General features: G+C 43.4%; 1 protein-coding gene across 1 annotated transcript; it reads right to left on the reverse strand.

The window, feature by feature from the left end:
- Window positions 1-2,789: 2,789 nt before the first annotated feature.
- LOC103296447 (CXXC-type zinc finger protein 1-like) lies at window positions 2,790-25,044 on the reverse strand. The gene is made up of 9 exons (XM_054720047.1): window positions 25,009-25,044; window positions 6,592-6,678; window positions 6,314-6,477; window positions 5,033-5,240; window positions 4,823-4,930; window positions 4,463-4,512; window positions 4,145-4,241; window positions 3,013-3,165; window positions 2,790-2,936 (listed from the first exon to the last, which is right to left on the reverse strand). The coding sequence occupies exons 1-9, from the start codon at window positions 25,042-25,044 to the stop codon at window positions 2,790-2,792; spliced, it is 1,050 nt and encodes a 349-aa protein (XP_054576022.1).
- Between the last annotated feature and the right edge of the window lie 1,765 nt (window positions 25,045-26,809).

The raw sequence follows: 26,809 nt of genomic DNA on the forward strand, positions 1-26,809 counted from the left end.
CACATTCGAATTCTGATACTGGGGATTAGGGCTTCAACATATGAATGTTTTTTTGGGGAACACATTTCAGCCCATAACACTCAAGTATGCTTTCACAAGATGGTTTTAGCATCCCTTGATGATCTTCACCTAAAACAATGATTAACTTGGGGGTTGCAAAATGGTGATTTTCTAATTCTATCATCTTTCTATATTTGTTAGCTGAATTTCTTCTATAAAGAGTTTTCTTTCCCCTTGCATGTTTGTTTAAGGATGATTATATTAATGTGCCAGTTCCTTCGTTAATCTCTTCCTGCACTCTTCCCCCTGCCCCTAGATTTGTTATTCTGTTCCATGTATCCATGCCTCTGGACCTATTTTGCTCCTCAGTTTATTTTGTTCATTAGATTTCTGATGTGTTAGTTTTTCAATGTACTGTTGGGTTCTGTTTACTGATGTTTTATTTAGGATTTATATTAATGCATCTACAGTCAGATTTATTGCTTTTCTGATTGCAGATACATTATGTAATACACAATTAGTTTTTAAGAAATAGGAGCGCAATTAAGGAATAGTAAGTACTAATGTAACATTCTTCTAGAACACCTGGATACAATCTGGACTCATTGATTCCAGTTTTTTCCCCAATTGCAATTTGTCAGACATACTGATTTCCAGATCTTTGTCTTGGCTTTGAAGCCATGTTATTTTTCTTCTAATGTTACATCTTGATGCTTGAGTCTACTGGCTGGCGTCATGTTGATTACTTGATTTAATTGATTTCTTTGAGCCCAACTGATGAACACCAATTTTTTCCCTATACTTTTCTGTTTCAAACAATGCCACAATGAAATGCTGAAAGGTATTCTTTAAGAAGAGGAGGAAGAAGAAAACGGTAAAGATAAAAATTATGAACAACAAATACATATCTATCAACAAGTGAATCTAAAAATCAAGTGAAGAAAAAATCTGATGAACAGAATAAACTGGTGAATATAATAGAATCAGGGGCATAGAAAGGGAGTGGACTGACAATACTCGGGGGGAAGGGGATGTGGGGGGTGTGGGAAGAGACTGGAAAAAAATCGTTCACCTATGGATAAGAACAGTGGGGGGTGGGTAAGGGCATAGGGTGGGGTGGGAACCGGGTGGAGGGGAGCTATGGGGGGAAAAAAGAAGAACAACTGTAATAATCTGAACAATAAAGATTTATTTTATTTTTTAAGAAAACAATCTAATTTACAATTGCATCAAAATATAAAATAAAATACCTAGGAATAAATTTAACAAAGGAGGTAAAAGACTTGTACTTGGGAAATTATAAGACACTGAAGAAAGAAACTGAAGAAGATACAAACAATTGAAGGCATATATCATGCTCTACAGTAAATATAAAAATAAAAAAGAAATTAGAAAAAAAACAACAAACTTAATCAAACATATGAAAATGAAACACAAAACAAAAACTCAAGAAGTGGCAATTCATAAAAATTTAAGCTTAAATAAATAAAACAAAATCTGGTCCTTTCAAATAATTAATTATATGGATCAGCTCCTAACAAACCTGCTCAAATTGAAAAGAAAGAAAAAGATAATATTTATAATAAAAAATAAATTATTTATTGCACCAAATAGTAATAAATACAAACTAGTTATAGTAGAATGTGAGGTATAAGTCTAAAGCAGCATACTTAAATGTTTATATGGAATATGTGAGTTCCTGGGGAAAATGTAACTTTAAAACTTAATGAAAAAATTAATAAGGAACTAGCACTCACAGGCTGTGTTACCAGACACTCCTCCATTGGCATAGGAGGACTGGCTGGGGCTGGCAAAGGCAGATGTGGCAGAGGTCTCAGTACCTTTCTGACAACCCTATAGGCTTGAAACAGGCATGACTGGGTGGGGACTCAGTGGACAGGGCAAACTGGAAAGGATAGAGTCAGAGCAGGGTGTTGGAAAAAAAGAACAGGATGTGATTAGCAGGGCTGGAGGGAGACAGACAGACCAGAACTGGATTGGCAGGTGCCAAAGCTGACAAAAAGGGCTAGGACCTCGTGGGATGGTCAGGGATAGAACACGTCAGTGGGGACAGGGCATGATTTCCATGACACCTTGAATTCTCCTCAGTGTTATAAAGTGGAAGTATCAGGGGGTACCATCCCACATTCATTTATCCCACATCTCAACATTTTCCCAACACCTCTAGCCTAAGGAATATTAAGTTACACAGAAATTTGTGAACTGGCTGGGCACTAATCAGGCACCAACTATATATGTGATGGCCTGGGATGGGAACTGCAGGGAATAAGGGTCAAGACTGCCAGATCCCCTTCATAAAGCCCCAGCCCCCTGACAGAAGAGGACCCACTGAGCACTGAGGGGGCATCACTTCATAGCTACCCCTGGATGGACAGTGAAGTCTGCTCCTAAATACTAGTACAGATGCACTATTACACACTACCTTTGGAGTTTCAGAATTGGGTTTGTGGCCAGACAGATGGGCCATCAAGGGATATTAAAAGCCCTTGTTCTCCAAAGTTTATTAACAAAACTCTGGGCAGTGGGAAATGAGATTACCCTGACCCATCCCAGGTTCAGGGATAGAAGAATGAACAGAACTAGGAGAGAATTTTGATGACTTCCTCCCAAAAGGGGATAGGCAGAAACAGTAGACCAAATAATGAACAGAGAAACACAGACACTCTGAGATGCCCTGAGAAAGAAGTGATTAAAGAAACAGGTGTGTGAGGAATTCATGAATCTCCCTTGCACAGGATGCTGGGTACAGGACCTCAGTTGAACAGGGCTCATTCGTCTACTCTGGAGCGCAGGTCAGTGGTGAGCGGGTCATGCTGGATTGTCTGGTGAAGCATCAGGCCCAGCAGACCTGATCGGTTCCTTATAGCTGTGCGCACCTTGTACTCCTGCTCACTCAGCTCCTCCAGCTTGTACAACTGTGGGAGATCAGTGTGAGAAGGGCATTCCAGGATTCTATCCTATCCCTCAGCCCCACTCAGTATTGTAGCCTACCGCTCGCACACGCTCTAGGTCCACTTCGGCACGCCTCAGCTTTTCCCAGCAATAGTGGTGGATGCACAGGCGTTTGGGGAGGCGGCAGAAATTACCAGTGGGTTCAAAGATATTGTGCACTAGAGGGCAGCCACACACCTCATCAATGGGTACCTGTGGGGAAGAATGAAGAATTATGAAGGAGGATAGCAATGGAGGATGATCAGGCAGGTGTGATGAGAGGAATAGGAGAATGGAGGGCAGTTGGGCAGGAAGGAGAGAAATGAGGAGTGAGCCAGAAGGGGGGAAGAGAGGAATTCAGTGATTAGGTAGAAAAAAGGAAGCAAAAGGGGATGATCAAGCATGGAGGATGGAAGAAGTTAATAAGCAGGGATGGAGGAATGGAGGTGATCAGACAGGAAGAATAGCAGAACAAAGAGATCAAACAGGAAGGAGAGGAGGGTGGAGGGAAGATCTGACAAGGAAAAGTAGATGAATGAGTGTTGACAAGGCATGGAGGAGGTGAGTAATGAGGCAAGGAAGGTGGGACAAATGGAAGAATGGAGGATGGTTATACAGGGAAGAAAGGCTCTAGGAGATGACGGGCCGGGAAAAGATGATTGGGGGCAGTTAGGCATGGAAAATAAAGAATTCAGGGAAGTCAGAAACTGAGGGAGAGGGGAATTGAGGGCAGCGATGCAAAGAGGAAAGGAGGAATGAGGGTGGTTGGGCAGGGGATGGGAAAGGAATGGAGGATGGTCAAGCAAAGAAAAGAGAATGGGAATGGCTATGCAGTGGGGAGCAGAGGAATAGAGGATGGTAAGGCAGAGAGAGAGAGAGAGAGAGAGAGAGAGAGAGAGAGAGAGAGAGAGAGAGACAGAGAGAGTTGGTGGGGTCAGGAAATGAAGGTATGAATAAACAGCAGTCAGGCAGAGAGAAAAGTAAGAACAGGAGGTGTTCGGGCTGTGAGGAGGGGGGAAAGTGGGATAGTCTGGAAGGGAAGAGGGTACATAATGGTTGGTCAGGAGGTTTGAAATCAGTAAAGCAGAATGAAGAAGGAAATAGGAGGCAATCAAGCAGGGAGGCAGAAAGGAATAGGGTGGTCAGGCAGGGAGGAGGGAAGGAATGGAGGGTGAGGAAGAATGAGCCTCACCTTGGGGTCCTTTGAGTGCTCAGGGCATAGCACCTGGAGCCGTTTACAGTAAAATTTATTCGTTGGGTCATAATAATCACAGAAGAGCCTTGTGGCCCTAAGGGGGCGGGGGGTTAAAAGTGAGGTGTTAAAGATCAGGAGGAAGGAGGTCCTATCCTGAACCCTGTCCACACTTTATCCCCAACTTCGCCCATACCCTGCTCCGAACTCACCCACCTCTGCCTCTGAGCCCACCCACATCCTGCTCATGATCTTGCCCACCCTGTTCCTGACCCCATCCACATCATGTCTTTGACCCTGACCAGCACCCACACTCACCCCTCAATGCAAGCGGGGTACAAGGACCCGAAAGACGATTTGCATTCATACTGAGAAGAAAGATTACAAATGTGATGTACATTGCATGCCCTCCCATAACAAAGCCCCAAACAATACATTTGTCCCCTGTGGACCCTGTGCTACTGTCTGCCCAGCCAATGGCCCCCCTCTTCACTGGCTGATATTCAATCTTCATCCTCATACTGGGGATGGAAGAAAAGCACAAATGAGTAGAACCATGGATGTATGTTATAGTCCCTTCTACAACAAACACCCAGGCACCCAACCTGCCCCCCTCCCCAGGAACACCACCAAGCCAAAAACACCCTTGCCCCCTCAGCCCCCCGCCAATACCCCAACCTTGGCAAAGCAGTGCTCCATGTGGCGGAGAGCGGCACGCATACTGATGGATTTCCCACAGGAGACACAGAAGATCCGTTGGACGTTGTTTGTCATAACTTTTGTGCTCTGCACAGGAGAGTGGAGGAGCCAGTGAAGCAGTGCCGAGTGGGGATGGGCAGGGAAAGATATCAGGTACCTTTCCACCGCATCCTACCTATTTCCACTCACCTCCTCATCCTTGCATATAGCCTGCTGCTTGCCACGTAGAATGATGGCCTCAAGTTCATGGTACTGATGTTCCAGGTATTTCAGGTGGGTGTGGACATCCTGCTGCGCATGGATGATGTCCTCGAGCATTTTCTTGCCATGCTCCTCAGCAATGGAGGGGCTGTTATTCCACTGCTGGAGGCGCTGGGGCAGGATATCATAGATGCGTCTGGAAGGGGTAACAGCAAGAAATGGAATGAGTAGATAGGGGCAATAAAGGAAGAAGAAATGGGAAGAAATGGCTACATAGGTAAACACAGTACTCTCATCCTCCCACAACCACCTCAAAATTACAACTAAATTACAGAACAACCATCATTCAGAACCGCCTTAAATATGGTTGAATGGAAGTCCTATAACTGGAGAATTAAAGAAGAAAGCACATTGAGACGTGTAGGAGGGGCAGAGGCGTGGAATGGGCCGGTCCGACACCCACGTGTGGTGTTTTTTAAATCAGGAGGGTATCTTGGCTTCAGAGGCCACACTGATGAGGAGCAAGGGGTCCCAGCCCCACAACAGACCCCTGCTGGGGAAAAAAGTCCCTGTAACTTCAGGCTGTAAAACCCAGCAGGGATTGTGGCTGAGTGTCACAGGCTGCTGGAGATTCAGACAGTCCCTCTTAAAGGGCCGGTGCACGGGCTTACTTGGACTCCCTCCCTCTGAGCTCCAGCACTGGGGCAGCAGCTCGAAAGGATCCAGGGACATTGGGGGAGGAACTAAATTGTCTGGCATCAGGGCAAGAACATGGGGGCAGCTTTCTCCCAGACAAAAGTGCTCTCAGAAGTCATTGTTCCTATGCTGAAACCTCCACTGCCACGGAGCTGACTGGCAGGTGCCATATCTGAGTCTCCATCAACATGGCTCATACTGTTTGACCCACCCTGGTGATTCCCTGAGACCCAATCCCACCCAGTTTGCAGCCCCATCCAAACTGTTTGCAGCAGCTTTTCCATATGAATGGCCTGTCCTGGCTCAGGCTTCAGACTTGCCTAAAATCTCTCAAATAAGTAGTGGCTAGACTCAGTGTGCCCCATACTGCTCAATAAGTGGCTCCAGGCCCTGCACTAGCAGCAGCCTGCCTTGGTTCACAGCCTGCCCTAGTTCATAGCTTGGCCTCTCCTGGGCACCTCCAAGCCACAAGTGGGTGGATGAATGGTGGATACATGGGTAGAGAGTGGATGGACTTACAGATGGCATAGATCATGCCCTACCCCAGGTTGCTTAACCTCCAGGGGCACTCACTCAGCTGCCAGATTCATGCCACAGTCATCTGAGCAGTACTTGGAGCCTGGCCGGCTGGGATTCACACAGCCATGTCCCAGGCACTGCAGCAGCAGGGCTGGGTCCTTGACGTCCATCGGCTCTAGATGATTCCGCTTTTTCATGAGCTTCTGCTTCTCCTTCTTCTGTGGGACAACCATGATCAGGGCAGGGGGAGGAGGGTTCCCTAATCCTTTACCCCTGCCCTCCATTCTGCTTCCAGCCTCTGCCTCCATGCCCCCCTCCACCATTTCGGTCACCTTCCAATCCACCGTTTTTTTCGGTTTCTCCATTTTCTTCACCTTCACTGCCTGCTTTTGCAGTGCAGGGTCCAGGAGAGGGAACTCCTAAAAAAAAAAAACAAAAAAAAAAACTGCTTTGCTGTGTAACAAGCCACCCTTCAAACCAATAGATAAAACAATGATCATTTATTAATTCAAGATTCCATAGGTTGACAATTGGGATAGGCTCAACTGGACAGTTTTGCTGGTTTTGCCTGGGTTACTCCATATGGTTGTAGTCAGCTAGTGGCTGTTGGTCCTAGGTAGTCTCATTAATATGTTTGGAGGTTGACGGGTCAATGGAAGTAATGGAGCCATGAGTTCCTTTTTTAAAAAATAAATCTTTATTTTTCAGATTATTACAGTTGTTCCTCTTTTTTTCCCCCATAGCTCCCCTCCACCCGGTTCCCACCCCCCTGCTCTTATCCCCCCCACTGTCCTCGTCCATAGGTGTACAATTTTTGTCCAGTCTCTTCCCGCACCCCCACACCCCCTTCCCCCCAAGAATTGTCACTCCACTCCCTTTCTATGTCCCTGATTTATTATATTCACCAGTTTATTCTGTCTCTCAGATTTTTTTATTCACTTGATTTTTAAATTCACTTGTTGATAGATATGTATTTATTGTCACTTTGTTGTTCATAATTTTTATCTTTACCTTTTTCTTCTTCCTCCCCTTCTTAAAGAATACCCTTCAGCATTTCATATAATACTGGTTTGGCAGTGATGAACTCCTTTAGCTTTTTCTTGTATGTGAAGCTCTTTATCTGCCCTTCAATTCTGAATGATAGCTTTGCTTGGTAGAGTAATCTTGGTTGTAAGAGCCATGAGTTTCTATCAACTGGCAGGCTAGCCTGTGTTTTTTCACATGGTGACTGGATTCCAATAGCACCAAAAAAGCAGATGTTTAAATGTACAGTAAATGTACAGCAATAGCACCAAAGAAGCCCGATGTTTAAATGTACAGTAAACCCTGGATTTTGTAGACTTCCATTTAACCGACTTCTGATTTAAAGGACAAGATTTCTGGTCTGTATGTCATATGTGAAAATTAACACTTTGTTAATTTTAAAATATTTTTAACCAAGATTTTCTTATAATTAAATTAACAGATTTTTTTGTTATTAATTCACTGGATTTTTTTTTCTTTTGTTAATCCTCACCTGAGAAAATTTTTTCCATTGATTTTTAGAGACAGTGGAAGAGAGGGGGAGAGACAGAGAGAGAAGTATCAATGTGAGAGGAACACATCTATTGGTTGCCTCCCACATGCACCCCAACCAGGGTCTGGGATGGAGCCTGCAACCGAGGTATGTGCCTTTGACTGGAATTGAACCTGTGACCCTTCAGTCCACGGGCAATGTTCTAAACACTGAGAAAAATCAGCTAGGGCAATTCAGTTATTTTTTAAAAATATGTCTTTATTGATTTTAGAGAGGAAAGGAGAGGGAGAGGGAGAGAGATAGAAACATCAATGATGAGAGAGAATCATTGATCAGCTACCTCCTGAACACCCTTTGTGCCCCGACTGGGAATCCAACTGACCTCTTGGTTCAGAGGTTGATGTTCAACATACAAATGTGTTTACATAAGTAAAAACAGGTAAACTAATTTGTCCATTTCTTAACACATGCATTTGGAAAACCTACTTGATTATATAATAAACTTTCTGCTTTAATGGACACCCCCTCTTCCAGATTAGTCCATTATGGGAGGCTGGAGGAAGGTCAGTGGGGAAAAAAAGGAGACATATGTACTACTATTTGTAATACCTTAAATAATAAAATAAAATTTTTTTAAAAGTTCCTTATGAAAAAGTCCAGGTATAGTTTTCAGTCCTGAAACATATCCTTTTCAGTTAACAGCTGGAGTGTGGCTGTTATCTGAGGTGCCTCCTTTACTGCCAATGCCACTGCCTGGTACTTCTGGGATAGCCTGGACTTCTACAGTTGAGGCAGCTGTGGCTGAGTGGGCAGTTGCCAGTGGGACCATGGCATGGTCTCTGGGGGTATTATAGGCAAGATCTGAGGGGAAGACCCTCACACTAGCTCTACTCCCCCATCCACATGTGTCCTGGACTCATCAGAGACCAAGGATTACAAGCAGGGTTTCTGTATTTGTGGGACAAAGGCTCTGGATCAGCATTAAGTGGAGGGGAACAGGGTCATCCTGCCCTAACACTCCTGACCTCACCTTCTAGGGAGGGGACCACTGGTTCTGATTGGATACATTGCACTGGTCTTGCCTGCCTGGGAATGACTGGCACTACCTGGCCTGGGTGGCCCACCTTATCCAGACACACTTGGCCAGTATACCTGGCCCCAACTTGCCCACCTGAAAGCATAAGGACCTGCTTACCTGCTCAGAAAAGCTAGACTCCACTGCCTTACACTGTCTCAGCTCAGCCTGCCCTCCCCCACCCTCCAGAACACACCTGCTATCCTGTTTGATGAGCACCCTAGTCCCAGACAAGCCACCTCTGCCCCGCCTGCCCGAACACACATGGCCCCGCCCCCTCAGAATGCTCCGCTCACTCGCATTTCACTTAGTCCACCTAGTCTCTACAGGCCCTCCCTGACACACTCTGTCTTGCCTTATGCTACCAGCCCTATGGGACCCGTACATGGCAACAAGGCATACCCAGCCCCGCCCCTTCCCAGATGATCTCAGCCCCATATGTCCTTTCCCCATTCCTGCACATACCGGGTTCTGCCTTACGTCCGCGTATTGAGCCGTGCCAAGCCTTGTCCCCCCGCCCCACCTGTATGTGCCAGGCTGTGCTGTGTCGGCCATGACTGACCTACCTAGAATAATTCGACAGTCTTTATTCTGAAATGTACTCCTACCTGTACCCAGTAACACCAAGTAAAATATATAAAAAAATGTTTGTGTGTATATATGCACACAGGCAAATGAATCCGTACTCCCAGTGATTAATAGAGCAAGCGCACACACTGAACGCATATACACATTTTCAATAAGACGATTATCAATTGGCGAATTCATACTATTTTCAAGCTAGAGACACGATATTCATAAAAACTGACTCCGGTGGCCGTGAAGGACGTCTAAATATATTCCAGGGAATAAGGGGCACAGATAAGTTACATTAGAAATTAATAAAAGGCTTAACTTTTGAAAATTAAAACAGCTCTTCTAAGTAACTTTTGATAAACAAAAAAGTAACAAATTAAAAAACACTTAGAATATAACAAGAAGGAGAATAATGCATACCTAACTGCGGTCTTAGATGGAACTTTAAGATGAGAACCTGAGGAAAAAAGAACGACGTAAATTACTGATCTGCGCATTCAACTCAAATTAAAACAAGCCCCCATCTTAACTCCAAAGACCCCCGTTATCAACCCCAAAATCCCCTCACTCACCCTTCCAATCACAAAACCCCAAGTCCCCGGTCAAAGCACTTAAAAAGTACCTCAGCCAGCGCTAAACTGTGGAGAGCTTCGAGGCAGGCTACTTCCCGCGCTTCGAAATTGACCTTTGCCCCGCCCTTTCTTAAGTGTGTTGGGTGTGCGCATGCTCGAGACCCTCTGCAGCGCTGAGACGTGGTCCGAAGTTCTAATAGCATAGAAACCGGAGAGGTCAAAAGTGCACCAGACTGCAGAACACCGCGCCACAGGCCTACATAGATATATTGTCTATTTTGATGCCAATACCTCATTGTTTTACAGTTGGAGTGACCAATCCTTGCGTTATTTTATATGGCAGGAATATTAATCCCCTTATCATTTCCAATTATTTCGAATAATTTTATATTATCACTATTTTATTATCTGCTATTATTTTAACGATGAAGTAGACAATGAGATAAACAAGCAAAAAGCCCCACATAAATCCATTTTTAAAAGTCAAGAAAGTAGCCCTGACCGGTTTGGCTCAGTGGATAGAGCGTCGGCCTGCGGACTGAATGGTCCCGGGTTCGATTCCGGTCAAGGGCATGTGCCTTGGTTGCGGGCACATCCCCAGTCGAGGGGCGGGGTGCAGGAGGCAGCTGATCGATGTTTCTAACTCTCTATCCCTCTCCCTTCCTCTCTGTAAAAAAATCAATAAAACATTTAAAAATAAATAAATAAATAAATAAAAGTCAAGAAAGTAGAAAAATTATAGAGCAGAAATAGAAAGCAAAATGTAAGAAGATAGGAATAAGCTCATATTGAAGTTTATTAATGGAATAAACTCTGCCATTAAAGTCAAATATGGTCATTTTAGGTGCAAATGAACAAATCTACCCATATGCTCTTTATGTAAACCTAGAAAATCATAAAACTACAGAAATATTTAAAATAAAGGAATGGAAGAAAATTTTCTAGGCACATGCTAATCAAAATAAGCAAGATCAGTTACATTAATATCAAACTAAAAACACTATGACAAAAAATATTAATTGAGACTGAAAGGGCCATTCCATAGTTAATTTGATTCACCATGAATATGTAAAAATTTTAATCTTACATACAGTTAAATTGTATAAAATAAATATAAAGAAAAATATATTACAACAAAAGCTAAAATAGAAAAATATATTCTCTTTATAGATTACAATCACACTGCTCTTGATTCCCATTCACCCTTCAAGACTCAGCTTTGTAATCATCTGGAAAACCCTCTGCTTCCTTTCTATCTGGATGGTTAGCCTCTCTTCTGAATGACATAATTATAACAGCAAGGATGTTGCTTTTATTTTAAACTTGAAATTAGGGAGGAAATGTGGACATTGCCTGAATCAATCACACTTGTTTTGTGTCTGTCTTACTAGAAATAAGGGCAGGGACAATGACAACGTTGGTGTTGGTGACTGCTGGTTTCCAGTGCTCAGTTAACCTCCCAACCCACAGCGGTGTCCAGTAGCCTCTGGTGATCAAAGGAATACATCAGGGACCCTCCCTTTATGGTGTTGTTGCAAAATGATAAATTTTACAGTAATCTATCTGGCTCCATATTATTCCTTGAAGATAAAGACAAATATATACTGTAATTTATACTAGAATTACATTTAACTAATCATTGACAAGAAAAGCAAAGTTCAAAAACTGCTAACAACTTTCTATTAGGAGGCTATTTTCCCTGATACAAACCTGGCATCTAATGGCAGTGTTCCCAGATAAATCTTCACAGCTTATATCAAACTACGTTTTGGGATTGAGGCAGTAGGTGAGAAGTCCAAGCTCAACTCAGAAGCAGTCTGTGAGCTCTAAAGAAAGCATAGCCATGAAAGTTTATAAGTACTATTTGTGGTGTTCAAGCTAATCTTTTAACAAATTTGACAAACTATTAGCTAGGTGGACTAAGGAAAAATGAAAGAAAATTTATTAAAATAACGAATGAAAGTGAGGACATTACCGCAGAATAGAATAGAGAATCAAGAAATAAATGTTTGTATATATTGTCATATGATTTTTGAGAAGGCTGTCAAGCCCATTCAATGGGACAAAAACAGTCTTTTCAACAAATTGTGCTAGAAAACTAAATACCCACATGCAAAAGAATGAAATTGGTCCCTAACCTAGTAAAGGAAATAGACACACAAGTTCAGGAAGCACAGAGAGTCCCAAGCAAATGAATCCAATGAGGCCCACACCAAGACACATCATCATTAAAATGCCAGATATTGAAGACCTTTGTGCCTTTAAGAGAGAATCTTAAAGGCACAAAGAGAAAAGCAGTTGCCTATAAGGGCGCTCCCATAAGACTGTCAGCTGATTTCTCAATGGAAACTCTGCTGGCCAGAAGGGATTGGCATGAAATATTCAGTGATGAAAAGCAAGAACCTACAATCAAGATTACTCTAGCCATGAAAGGGATCATTTAGAATTGAAGGACATTTAAACAGCTTCCCAGAAAATAAAAAGCTAAAGGAACTCATCACCACCAAATCAGTATTACATAAAATGTTAAAGGGTCTTCTTTAAGAATAAGAAGGAAAAAAGATTAACAATGAACAATTAAATGGCAAGAAATGCATATCTATCAAGAATTACTTTAAAAGCAAATGGATTAAATGCTTCAATCAAAAGACATAGGGCAGCTCAATAGATAACAAAACAAGACCCTTATATATACTGTCTACAAGAGACTCAGTTCAAATAGGAAGACACACACAGGTGGAAGGAAAGGGATGGAAAAGATAAGTCAGACAAAGATAAATGCCAGATGATTTCATTTATACATGGAACCAAGCTGGGGTAGCAATACTTATACCAGACTAAATAGACTTTAAAACAAAGGTTATAACAAGATATAAATAAGGACCCAGCAACTCCACTTCTGGGTATTTTATCCAAAAACCACAAAACACTAAATCAAAAAAGCATATATATCCATGTTGATTGCAGTATTATTTAAAATAACCAAGATATGGAAGTAACCTAAGTGTCCATCAATAGATGAATGGATAAAGAAGTGGTGCATAAATACAATGAAATAAGATTCAGCCATTAAAAATAGTGAAATCTTGCCATTTGCAACAACATGGATGGACCATCCTAGAGGGTATTAGGCAAAGTGAAATAAGTCAGATAAAGACAAATGCCAGATGATTTCATTTATGCGTGAAATCTAAAAAACAAAATAAACCAACAAACTGAACAGAAACAAACTTGTAGATACAGAGAACATTTTAACAGTTGCCAGACGGGAGAGGGGTTGGGGGGATGGGTGAAAAAAGATGAAGGGATTTAGAAGTATAAATTAGTAGTTGTAGAATAGTCATGGGGATATAAAGTTCAGCATTGGGAATATAATCCATGATATTGTAATAACTATATATTATACCAGATGGATACTAGATTTATCACGGTGATGACTTCATAAGTTATATGAATGTCTAATCATGGGGGTGTACACCTGAAACTAATATATAATATTGTATGTCAACTGTAATTTAAAAATTAAAGCCATTTAAAAAAAATGAAATTGGATCTTTACCTAACACCATATACAAAAATTAATTCAGAATGGATCCATGACCTAAATGTAAGATCTAAAACTGTAAGAAGGAAATATAGGGCAAAGGCTTTACAATATTGAATTAGCAATGATTGCTTGTATATGACACCAAAAACACAGGCATCAAAAAATTAACAAATTGAACTTTATGAAAATGAAATGTTTTGCATCAAAGGACACTATCAACAGAGTAAAAAAAAAAAAAGGCAACTCACAGAATGGGAGAAAATATTAGCAAATCATACATCTGATAAGGGATTAATATCCTGAATTTATAGAGGACTCCTAAAACTAAAAAACAAAACAAACAAAAAAAACCAACCGGATTCAAAACTGGGCACAAACTTGAATAGACATTTTTTTCTGGAGAAGATATACAAATGGCTAATAAGCCCTTGATCCCAAGAATCTTCAGTCAATACGCCAACGCTCTAACCACTGAGATACTGGCTAGGGCTCTAAGTACTTCTTTAATTGCACCCCAAATTTTTTATATATTGTGCTCTCATTTTCATTTAGGTCAAAATACCTTCTAATTCCAATTGTTATTTCTTCCTTATTCGAGAGATTATTTAGAAATATGTGTAGGGAGCGGTTATAGGGTTAAGCCTCGGACTGACCTGCTTGCAATGCCGCAAACAAGTCCCCGCTTAGAGGGCACAGCCCTCTTAGCATAATTAAGCTTGACCTTATGATGCTCCCTAGATCTTTCCTGGGAAGCTAATGGGCTGTGGGAGATGCAGCAAGTGCTGCCAAAACAAGTGAAACTTATAAGAATAGTGACCACTAACCTTGTTTACCTCTGGCTTTAAAGTAAAGGCTCAGCTAGCAGTCTGGATCTGTTCTGTGGTCTCAGCCAGGCACAGGAGGTCCGCCTAGACCCAGCTTTTTCTCTGTCTGTCTTTTCTTCATCCTTTGCCGGCCCTCCCTCAGGCTCGCCAAACCCTTGGCTGTGCTGGCACAGCACAAGTATGTAATTTGGTTTTAAAACATTTGGGCATTTTCCACAGATCTTCATGTTATTGCTGTCTAATTTAATTCAATTTTGGTCACAAAACATACTTTTTGAGTACTTTGAAATTTATTTGATTGGTTTCATGGCCCTGAATATGTTTTACCTGAGTTAATGGGTTACATGTGCTCTTTCTTGTAAAGGAAGTATGCTCTGCTGATGGTTGAGTGTTCTTGAAATGTCAATGAGGGCAAGTTGGTTTATTGTGTTACATAAGTCTTCCATATTCTTATCTTCTGCCTTCTTATTCTAGTGCTTATTGAGAGAGTGGTATTAAAATATTCCATTGTGATTATAGATTAACTAGAGGCCTGGTGCATGAAATTCATGCACAGGGGGGGGGGGGAGGAGGTGTCCCTCAGCCCAGCCTGCACCCTCTCCAATCTGGGACATCCCTCTCACAATCCAGGACTGCTGGCTCCCAACTGCTCGCCTGCCTGCCTGCCTTCCTGATTGCCCCTAACCGCTTCTGCCTGCCAGCCTGATCACCCCCTAACCACTCCCCTGCCAGCCTGATTGATGCCTAACTGCTCTCCTGCCAGCCTGATTGCCCCTAACTGCCCTCTCCTGAAGGCCTGGTCACCCCTAACTGCCCTCCCCTTCAGGCCTGGTCACACCTAACTGCCCTTCTCTGAAGGCCTGGGTCCCCCCAACTGCCCTTCCCTGCAGGCCCGGTCACCCCCAACTGCCCTCCTCTGCCGGCCTGGTCACCCCTAACTGCCCTCCCCTGCAGGCTTAATCGCCCCCAAACCCTCCCTCGCAGGCCTGGTCCCTCCCAACTGCCCTCCCCTGCTGGCCTGATTGCCCACAACTGTCCTCCCCTTATGGCCTGATCCCTCTCAACTGCCCTCCCCTGCTGGCCATCTTGGGGTGGCCATCTTGTGTCCACATGGGGGCAGCCATCTTTGACCACATGGGGGCAGCCATCTTGTGTTGGAGTGATGGTCAATTTGCATATCACTCTTTTATTAGATAAGATTACAGTAGAATTAATGCAGTTCTACCAGGTTTTTCTTGACATATTTTGAAGCTCTGCTATTAGGTCGCTAAACATTCAGGGTTGGTATATCCTTCTGAAGAATAAACCTCTATTATTAAAGAATGACTCGTCAAAAGAAAAAATGTGACTCAAATAGTGTTTAAAGATTTTATTCAACTTATGTGCATCAGTTAGAAATTTAAGAACAATGAACTCCCTAGACTGAAGCAGGATTAGTTTTTATAGGGCAAGAAAAGGCATAACTGTGGTCTGTCCCAGGTTGCAATTTTCCTTATCTGTAACTGCTAAAAATTTGTGGCTGGAACTGTTAAGAGACTGTTTCAGTTTTTCATGCCTTTTTCTAATGATCATTACTGCAAACTCATGTCTACAGCTTTCAGAACAGTTCTTTGAGAGACATTTTTGTAATCCTTAAGGTTTTTCAACGTTTTGGAAAGGAGGAGATTGTGGAGGAAGAAGATAAAAAAAGGAAAGGATGCAGAAGTTGAAACAAGAAAAACTGGAGTCTGTTTTAATTCTTTTAGAGCCCTTCCTCTTGACCAAGATGGGATCCTTTCTTCACTGGCCAAATCTGTTGGGAAAAAAAAACAAAATCACAGGATGAATACGTTTTAAGAATCAAGTTAAGAAGGCCCCATAATAAGTTGGAGGGGCAGTGTGTTGTTTGACATGTTCCTTAACCATGCTTAGATCATCTGTTTGGATAGGACAGTACTGCTGGTCTTAATTAGACATGACAGAATGCATGTGATTAGTGATACTTCTATCAGGAGATAAAGAAAGGAAGACCCGATAGAGACACTCCCAGTAGGATTCCAGGGTGGTTTTTCATTGGAGTCTCTTGCTTGTAAGTCATGTAGAGGCTCAGAAGATGATTCCTTTGAAAGGCAGCTTGAATCTATTGGTAATGAGTCCTGGTATATGACTTTGGTCATTTACAGCAGCAATTTTTAACTGGTATGCCATGAGAATTTTTAAAACATGTAATACCTGACTATTCAGTCAGGGGCACTGAACTCTTTTCCCTTAGATTGTCAAATAAAAAATCACAACAGCCAATACAACAATAGTCGTCTGGTGTTAATGAATCAAAATTATACCTATTTTTTTTGTTAGATCGGCAAAAATATAATATTTTTTTTGTGTGCTGCAGAATTTGAGTAATTACTTGGTGTGCCATGAGATAAAAAAAAAAGGTTGAAAATCGCTTCCCCACTGATAAGGACACTGGTGATTACACCTGCAGAATCCAGCATAACCTCCCCATCTCAAGATCCTTAACTTAATCACAGCTGCAAAATCCCTTTTTGCTATATAAGTGAACATTACAGAGACTGTAATGTAACTTCTACCCACATCCCAACCTGGCAGCACAGTCTTTGCTTTCCCCAAAGATGTTTTCCCCAGAGATCACAACCTGGACATCATTAGGGACCACTACTCAGCCTGTCACACGTAGCTTTTCTAATTCAGGGCCTTTCCAATATTAAGGCCACAGTATCATCCCTTGTGACTTTTACCATGTCCAGATAACTGCATAGTTGTTCCCCAAATATGTCCTGCTGAGAAGTTGACCATGGGTGTTTAAATAAACTCCCCACCTGGAGAAATGTGATAAATATTAAAAATGTAGAGCCCGGCTGGCATGCTCAGTGGTTAAGCATCGACCTATGAACCAGGAGGTCATGGTTCAATTCCCAATCAGGGCAAATGCCTGGGTTTTGGGCTCAAACCCCAGTGTGGGGCATGCAGGAGACAGCTGATCAATGATTCTCTCTCAACATTGATGCTTCTATCTCTCTGCCTCTCCCTTCCTCTCTGAAATCAATTATATATATATATGTATATATATACATTTATATGTATGTGTGTATATATGAGTGTGTGTATATATATATATATATATATATATATATATATATATATATATTTTTTTTTTTTTTTTAATGCCAGAGTGACTCAGTTGGTAGAGTGTCACCCCATGCACCAAAAAGTTGCTGGTTCAATTCCCAATTCCTGGTTAGGGTACATACCTGGATTTTGTGTTTGATCCCTAGTCAGGGAGGGTACTGGAAACCGATCAATGTTTCTTCCTCACATCGATGTTTCTCTCTCTCTCTCTCTCTCTCTCTCTCTCTCTCTCTCTCTCTCTCTCTCGCCATGTCCTCCGTGAGGATTTTTTTAAAAATGTAATGTGGACAAAGAAATGCCAAAATAAAGGTTTAATCTTTTGCACTCGGATGTCGAGTGTGACTCGACACGGTTAGCATCGGTAGCAGCTCTTTTTATATTCTTTGAATGTATCAATAATTTGAAATATAAAAAAATCCAAATAAATAAGTTTGTATGAAAAGAAAATCTAGTTTTTTATTCTACTGCCGCGCTTTGTAAAATCTGGGGTATTTAAAAAATTAAATCCCGAGTAGAATAAAGGAATCAAGAAAAAAGCAAGCGAGTGCAAAGGGTTAATTTCCCCAAAGACATTTTCCCTTCCAGAATTTCAACAGTTCCCAAGAGGTTTCCACTTACCAGGTGAGTCTGCTCTGAAAACCTTCCCTCCTTCAGGGCCTAGGGAAAACACCAAACAGACCCCTCAGTCTCTCTCTTCCATCACCTTCCACCTGGCCTGGGCAGAAAAGGGCAACTCCTAACAACCACTGCACTAACCACTGGTACAACAGCTTCTTGGTGCCTCAGTTTCCCATCTGTAAAATGGGCACCCATGGCCATTGGTGGGATTCTTTGGAATGTCAAGGGGCAGAGGTATAGAGCACAAGTCACAGCAGAAATTGCTTTTTATACATTTTTTTAGAAGGACCACTTTGGAAACAGGCGGATTTCCTCCAGTTGGTTTTAATGAGTGGTGAAATTGCATCACATGCTACAGAGTTCAAGGTGAGAATTTTCTAATAAACCTTTCTTTAAAAAAATGAAGAATCTTGAGCCATAACCCAGGCCTCCTGGATAAAAATGAGCATTATCCTAAACAAGATCCTCAGGAATTTCAGGTACAGGGTTAACTTGCACAAGCACTAGGCGGGAACTCCGCCTAGCAAATGAATTGTTCCTGCCCATTCAGATATCCTGGAGCTCCTCCTGCTGGCAAAATACCCGTGTTTCTAGCCGAAATGCTGTATTCAGGCCATTACTTCTATTTGTTAAATCCATTCAGCTACCTATACAGAACTTGCTACATAAAGGTACTGAGGATTCATCAGTGAAGAGTCACAATATAGCACATATGGAGAACTTACATTCTACTGGTGGAAGTCAAAATTAAACTAATAATAAGTTATATACCAAGTGGTGTTAAGTTGTATTGGAAAAACAAAGCAGGCTAAGAAAGTATGAAATGACAAAGACATGCATACATCCAAGAGTATCTGTATTGAGCGGCAGGACTGATTCTGAGTCAGATAGAAGAAATAAATAATTATCTTTCTGAGAAGAAAGATAACCATTTTACAGAGCATTATAAATTGAAACCTTGCTTGCTCAAAAAAGTGTTATTGAAACCCCAAAGCATTAAAAAGAATTAGGATATCATGGCTTTGCAAAATCTCAGGAAATATTGCTGATATTGGTTTATTTCAACTTACCCTAACCAGGAGGTGCTGGAGTCATATAGTTCTTGGCCCTCTCCACCTGCAGAGGGCAGGACGTGGGTCTCCTCCCAAGATGGAGAGAGGAGGACAATGAGTATCTAAAGAGGCCCCATACCAAAAATACTTTCTACTGTCACCCGCTCCTACCTGTACTCCAGTCTAATCAGAAAAACCATCAGAAAAAAAACCAGATTGGGTGACATTCTACAGGTTGCCTGGCTAATACTACTTAAGACTGTAAGATCATTAAAAACACGGAGGGAGGGGAAAATTGTTGCAGACAATAGGAGACTGGTAATTAATGAAACATGTAACTAAATGCAATGTAATACCTAGATTGGATTCTAGACCAGAAAAATAGCATAAATGGGAAAAAACCTGGTGAAATTAAAATAAAGTTTGGAATTTTAGTTAATAACAATATATTACTGTTGGTTTCTTCATTTTGACTAAGATACTGTAACAGTGAGAATTATAACCCACCCCACCATTCATTTGACATTGTTTCGGTAAATACTGATGATTCTCTTCCAGGAATAGATTAAACTGTTTGGAACACATTAAGCTGTTTGACATCACAGAGAGATTTTCATACAGACCCTGGGAAACTGAAGGACTTGTTAGAAGAAGAGAAGGCCCTGAAGATAAGGCAGCCTTAAGCCCACATCAAGGACAGAACCTATCTGAAGGGACAGAGTACTCAGGGCTAATCTTGGCAGCATTCCGGGGCCAATTTTTGCAAGGGCAATGAAGAAGGCAGACCCTGGGAACTCACTAACTTAAGATTTTTTTTCCCATCCACTAACCCTATATAAGAATTTGTTTGATGCCCAGCTGGTGTGGCTCAGTGGTTGAGCGTTGACCTATGACCCAGGAAGTCAGGGTTTGATTCCCAGTCAGGGCACATGCCCAGGTTGTGAGCTCTATCCCCAATAGGGGACAGGCAGGAGGCAGCCAATCAATGATTCTCTCTCATCATTGATGTTTCTCCCTCTCCCGCTTCCTTCCTCTCTGAAATCAATAAAAAGTATATATTTTTTAAAAAGAAACTAAACATCACAGGGATCTACTATTTGAGCAAACATCTGATTATGTCAATGCATTAACCACAGATGCCCATGGAAAGGAGGCAATATTTCATCTGTTATGAGGGATATTAAAGGAGAAAAACGATTTTTTCCTAGAAGTGAGAAAAGAATGTTAAACAGAAGTAACATGTGAAAAAAACCAACAACAATGAAACTAGTCCCTTAAAGGCACCATTAATAAGGGAGAGTAATAATATACTCATTTATTAAAGCTTTAAACTGATATCTTCCACTGTTTGGAATAATACAATATCACTTCATTCTTATGCATCACAATCATCACCTACACAGTATATATGAATACATATAAAATACAGACACTGCATGGTGACTGTATTTTTGGAGTAAAACAAGAGTCAAAGCAACAGTATACATAAGTCATTCATATTTAAACTGTTTATACTGGCATAAATTTTCTTTTTTTAAAAAATATATTTTATTGATTTTTTACAGAGAGGACGAGAGAGGGATAGAGAGTCAGAAACATCGATGAGAGAGAAACATCGATCAGCTGCCTCCTGCACACCCCCCACTGGAGATGTGCCCGCAACCAAGGTACATGCCCTTGACCGGAATTGAACCTAGGACCCTTGAGTCCGCAGGCCGATGCTCTATCCACTGAGCCAAACCGGTCTCGGCTATACTGGCATAAATTTTCATTAAGCATACTAACATTTTTAAATGATGCGATCAAAAATCTACCTGCAGGAAGGAAAATACTTTTTTGTTGTTGTTAGCCCACCATTTTTATTGAGCACCCAGCATGCTCAGTACCTTGGGAACACAGACGTGTACTCATCCCTGGCCTTGCCCTCTAGAAGCTTACAGTCCAGCCAGCTGGGCCAAGAGAGGGGGGTAGGACAGGACACCTTGCTGGGGGTCGCCCTGTTGTCTTAGCAGTGTCTTCTTCAATAACACCCACAGCTTCCCACATGGTGTCACCCAAATCAGTGCCCAGGTCATCATGGGTTTAGTGACACCCTCCCCCTCCATCAGCTCTGTCTTCTTGTCCCTAGTGCCCTAGTCCCTCGCACAGGCTCTTGGACTAGGCACTGGGGGGAGGACTCCCACCTTGGAGAGGATGCTCAGCAAATCCTCATGAAATGGTGGGAACGTGACTGCATGTGGGGCTCCAGCCCTGTCTTGGGCAACCACTCCTGGGATCTGAAGACCCCTCCCTGAATCTTTGCAGGCTCTTCCTACTTTCATGGGGAAGAAAAAAAGTCTTAAGAACAAGTTGTTTTCAGTAACCAAACCTGAAGAGCAACAAGAAGCAGTTTGCAAGAGAAAATGAGGGAAAGGGGTTTCCTGGTCCTTAATATGCTGTCATGCCTTGACTTTCTGCTGCTGAGACATGCGCTGTGCTCACCTCCCATTGGCACTGTCTCTGCGCTGGGCCTCCTGGAAGCCACTGGGCACCCTCATTCTTGCCCCACCCCTTCCTCACACCTGGCACATAAACCAGATTAGGTTAATACTTGGGGAAAGAAATCTTCCCCAAGCCCACCTAGTGAAGCTCCCACCCCTAACAGCACAGAGCTCTGGCTGCATCCAGTCCCTATAATTGGAGGCTTTGGAGATGAGAGCCCAGGAGTGGAGGCGATGGCTCCCTCCCTGGTCTGCAGAGCCCTCAGGTCATTGCTTCTATCTGCCCCGAGGTTCCCAGGCAGAGCTGGCAAGGAGGCAGGCCAAGGGGGGCTGGGAAGGCAGTGACCAGTCAGAGCAGATGTCAGGTGAGCTCTCAATGCTGAGACAGGTGTGTTGGCTGCCTGGGCATCTGGGGCTGGCCCAGGCCTAGAGCTACTTCCACCAGTGGGGGTGGGGGACTTCACTCTCCTCTGCAACCACCCACCCCTTCTCCTCCAGCCCAGACACCCTCAAGTTGGGGGTGAGGCAGGGCTTCGTCCCTTATTTCCTCAAGTTGAGCTCCCCTGGCCTTCAGTCAGCCACACAGATCACAAACATCCGGGCTGTGCCCTGGCTAGGGGTGCTGATTTGGATGCCCAAGACAAGGCGGGAGCCCCACTGTTGGTCATGTTCTCACCATTTCATGAGGATTTGCTGTGGTAGGAACAGCAGCTGCCACCAAAGCTTCCTCAGTCCTCAGGGGCAGTCAACAGGATCCATGGACCGGCCAGGGGCCTACCAGGGCCATCAGAGGCACTGACATCGAGGGTATGGGGAGTCGGGGACAGAGGGGGAGGGGGATGGTGGGGAGGGCAAGGGTGGGCTACGGGGAGTGCCGCAGTGCACCCGCCACAGGTGCTCCAACTTGGCCAGAGCTCAGGGTGGGCTCCAGGGCATGGTGGGCGGGCAGCATGTGGGTCAAATGCTGCCACCAGTCAGGAGGACACAGGTAGCTCCTATAGGAAGTGCACGGTCATTTCCAGGATGTCCGCCTTCTAGCTTCTAGCACCTGGAGCTCTCCCTGTCCAGCAGGATGAGCCCCTTGAGCTGCCTCAGGCTCTCACCGATGCACTTCTCCAGCAGCAGCTCCAGGCTGGTGCGAGGGAGACCCATGTGGAGCAGAGATCGAGACCCCGAGGAAGTCCCCTGAGTACGCTGCCTGAGCCGGTACCAGTGGGCAAGGAAGAGGCTTCTTGAATGGCTAGATGAGGAGCTTGGCAAATCCTCTCCCCAAAAAGCAATTACAAAAGCGGACAAAAATGTCCAAACAACCAGTTAAAGACTTGAAATGGACCAAAGTGTTACAACAAATTGAGAAGTGCTTATTCAAGAAAGTCTACTGAATCTCAGTGAGAATGGTGAGAATCTGTTTTGTTTTCACCTGGAGCTTTTCCTGTCCCTCCCCCTCCCCCAGCTCTGAGACGCAGACGTTTCACCTGGAGTGAGCAGGCCCAAAGGACAAGCATCTCTTCTGCAGGAGGCGCCTGACTTTGTTTAGAGCAAAGTAAGGAATTCCATACTAAGGGCATTATCAAATACAATGATTTGAGTGGCTAACATTCAGGAAAGGCCAAGATCACAGCTAGCTGATCTCTCAATACTGATTGGGGCAAGCTAAACCAACATGTCAGTCATAAATTCAACAAGACCCAGGGAATGGAACAGACAAGAAAGGCTTTGATGAGTTCCTACTTATCACCAGAGGTCTTGAATATTGTGCACACACGACTAAAGGACACGAAGAGACATTCCAACAAAGAGGATGTTAGGGATAGTGGGAAGAGGGGGAGTCCGCAGTGACTATAAAAGAGTAGCAGATAATCACAGTGAAAGAATATTTCTGTATTGTGGTAGAGGATACTTGAATTTACACATGTGATAAATAGCAGAGAACTATATACATACTGTGGTGAGCCAGCACAGCCATGGCATACTCAGCCCCACGTTGGGCGCCTTATGTGCCAAGCCAGCTCAGCCAGTTTCGATGAGCCTGAGAGGGGGCAGTGAAGGATTGAGAAAAGACAGACAAGAGAATAAAAGCTGGGTCTGGGTGGGACACCCTCCCCTCTGATGGAGAGCTAGCGACAGCGCCACGGACTACAAGCCGTGTCTATTTTATAGCCAGATTCCACGAGGCAAAGTAAGGGGTGGTCAAGATGTTTACAACATTCTCGTGGGTTTCGATCCCACTCAATTACATGCACCTGAACTCTATCAAGCCCACATCACTCAGGCACGTGGGGCCACGTGTTCAGACCATAGGTTCAAGCTTACAACTACAGCTGTTGGCTATCAGTGTGCTGGGAGGGCTCTGCCCTCCAAGCTGGGACTTGCACGTGGCCACGAGAGGACTGTGTCCTCTCTTTAGTCCAAGGCTTGAATCTGTCCAAACACTGCGGCCGCTCTCCACAACATACATTGCACTGATGTCAATTTCCTTTGACATCATACTAAGTAACATAAGATTTAACCATTGTAGCAAACTCAGTGAATGGTATACTGAACCCTTCTGTGCTATTTTTTAAAATTCTAGTGAATAAGCAATTGTTTCAAAATTTTTATTTTTTACATATATTTTTACTAGGGGCCCAGTGCATGAGTTCATGCACTTTGAAAGGAACTGTGAGCTGGGAGGCTGCAGTGGACACAGGGGCAGATCTCGGTCCATCCTCCGCGCCCTTCCACCACAGCCCCCATCCCCTGTCTTCTGGCATCCCTGCTCCTGTCACTGCTCCCGCACAGCACAGAGTAATTGGGGCTGGCGCCAGCAGTGGGTGTGAGCAGAGCGGGCGCTGTCAGCAGTTGCAAGTGGTGGCTGCTGCCCTGATTATCCCTCAGAAGCAGGGGGAGGTGGAGAAGCCCTCAGGGGTGTTTGGGGCTGGCAGTCACTACTCGCACCCCCTGACGGTGCTGAGTGATTGGGACCAGTGCTGGGCACCAGCAGCGGGTGCAAGTGGTGGCTCTGATGCCAGCTGCAGGTGCAAGCAGGGCCGACCCAAGCAGTGGGTGCAAGCAGTGGCTCCAGCACTGGCAGCAGGTGCAGACGGGGCCATTGCTGGCAGTGGGTGAGAGAGGCAGCTGCCAGCCCCGATAACCCCTCAGGAGCAGGGGGTGGTAGAGAAGCCCTGAGGGGTGATCAGGGCTGGCAGCCACCACTCAACACTGCTAATAGTGCTGAGCAATCAGGGCTGGTGCTGGGCCCTGGCAGCAGGTGCGAATGCCTGGCAGACCGTGGCACACAGAAGCATAGAATTTTCAGTAACCACCAGAGGATCGCCCCAATGACAGTGACCAGCTTGGTCTTGCACCCCTGCTCACCTGTCCCACTATCCCGTCACAGCCGATGCCCACCATGTTCTGTGTTCTGCCATCTGCTGCCGACACCCACCATGCTCTGCAAGCGTCCCCTGGTGGTCAGTGCACATCATAGCGACTGCTTGTTTGGTTGTTCCACCGCCGTTTGGTCTATTTGCATATTAGGGTTTTATATAGAGAGATTATTGATAGTATTACAGATATCTCCCAGCCCCCCCTTCCCCCCCTCTCCCAACTCGTACCCTTCCCCCTGCCCCCCAACTATGCATATAAGTATGTGAGTTCTTTGGTTTATTTCTTTTTGTCCCCGACCCCCACATCGAGGTATGTCAGTCTGTTCCATGCCTCCCTGCTTCAGGTCTTATTTTGTTGTTCAATTCATTTTGTTCATTAGATTACACAAATAAGTGAGATCATGTGATCTTTGTCTTTCTCGGTTTGGTTTATTTCACTTAGCATAATATTTTCCAGGTCTAATAACATTTTTAAAAATTTAATGAAGGCAAAATACATTCCTAGAGAACCAGAGACAGAATTTTTTGCTGGGTAACCTGGTTTACAAAAAATATTAAAAGACGTTTTAGAGTTTTATTTTTAAGATTTTATTCTTTTCAGGCCATGTTCTTAGGTACATACAGGTCCTGGATTGTAACTTTCTGATGCATTGTTCATGTTCTGTAGTAATGATGTACCTTTATTAATTAGAGACATCCATTATTAATGGATATTTTGGTTATTTCTAATGTTTTGCTGTAACACAAAATGCTGCCATGCAAGTTCTGATAATACTTTGATACATAATGGTGCTAATGTTTTATTGAGTTGTTCACTTGAAACCTGTATGATTTTGTGAACCAATCTCACCCCAATAAATTAAATTAAACACACACACACACACACACACACACACAGGCCATCCAAAAGCTGGAATGCTATTGTCATTATATGTCATAATGTCAACATTATATGTCAACAGTTATCCTGTGGTCTTGAAAGAAAGTAAATGTGGTCAAATATTAACAACTGGTGAATCTAAGTGAAGGCTGTATGGGTATTCACTGCCAACTTTTCTGTAGGTTTGAAATGTAAAAATTGTTCCTGTGAAAAAGGGTACTAACATTTATTATCTTTATGTAACAGGGAGAACAGAGTTCTGGTGAGCTGGAGATGGGTCTAAGTCAATTAACTTGCATTTCACAAAAATAATTTTTACTTTTTAAAATTTTTTATTTATTCTCTTTTAATCCTCACCCGAGGATATTTTTTCCATTGCTTTTTACAGAGAGTAGAAGGCAAGAAGGCAGGAAGGGAGGGAGAAAGGGAGCGAGAGAGAGAGAAACATCTATATGAGAGAGACACATGGGTTGGCTGCCTCCCACACGAGCCCTGACTGGGGGCCCGGGATTGAATATGCAACCCAGGTACGTGCCCTTGGCCGGGAGTCAAACCCACCACCCTTTGGTGCACAGGCCGGCGCTCTAACCACTGAGATCACTGGCCAGAGCAACAATTTTTACTTCTTAAGACCATGTTTCCAACTTTATTTTTACATTTCAAACCTACAGTGTCTGTTTCAATCCCTCTAAATATGATTTAAATTATATGTAGCATGAAAAGATTTACCCCCAAAATGTTTAAATCTCAATGTTTCTTTACAATCATTTTGTTCTAAGGGCAAAGAAAAGCTTGACTTGCTCCAGGCCCTACAGGCGGGAATAGCATGTGGGGAATCCCTGCCCTGAATTCTCCTCCAGGCTCAGGCCTGGACTTGCTGGGTGAAATGCTTTTATTTAAAAATCAAACT

Source organism: Eptesicus fuscus, chromosome 1 (assembly GCF_027574615.1).
Source record: "Eptesicus fuscus isolate TK198812 chromosome 1, DD_ASM_mEF_20220401, whole genome shotgun sequence".
NCBI lineage: Eukaryota > Metazoa > Chordata > Mammalia > Chiroptera > Vespertilionidae > Eptesicus > Eptesicus fuscus.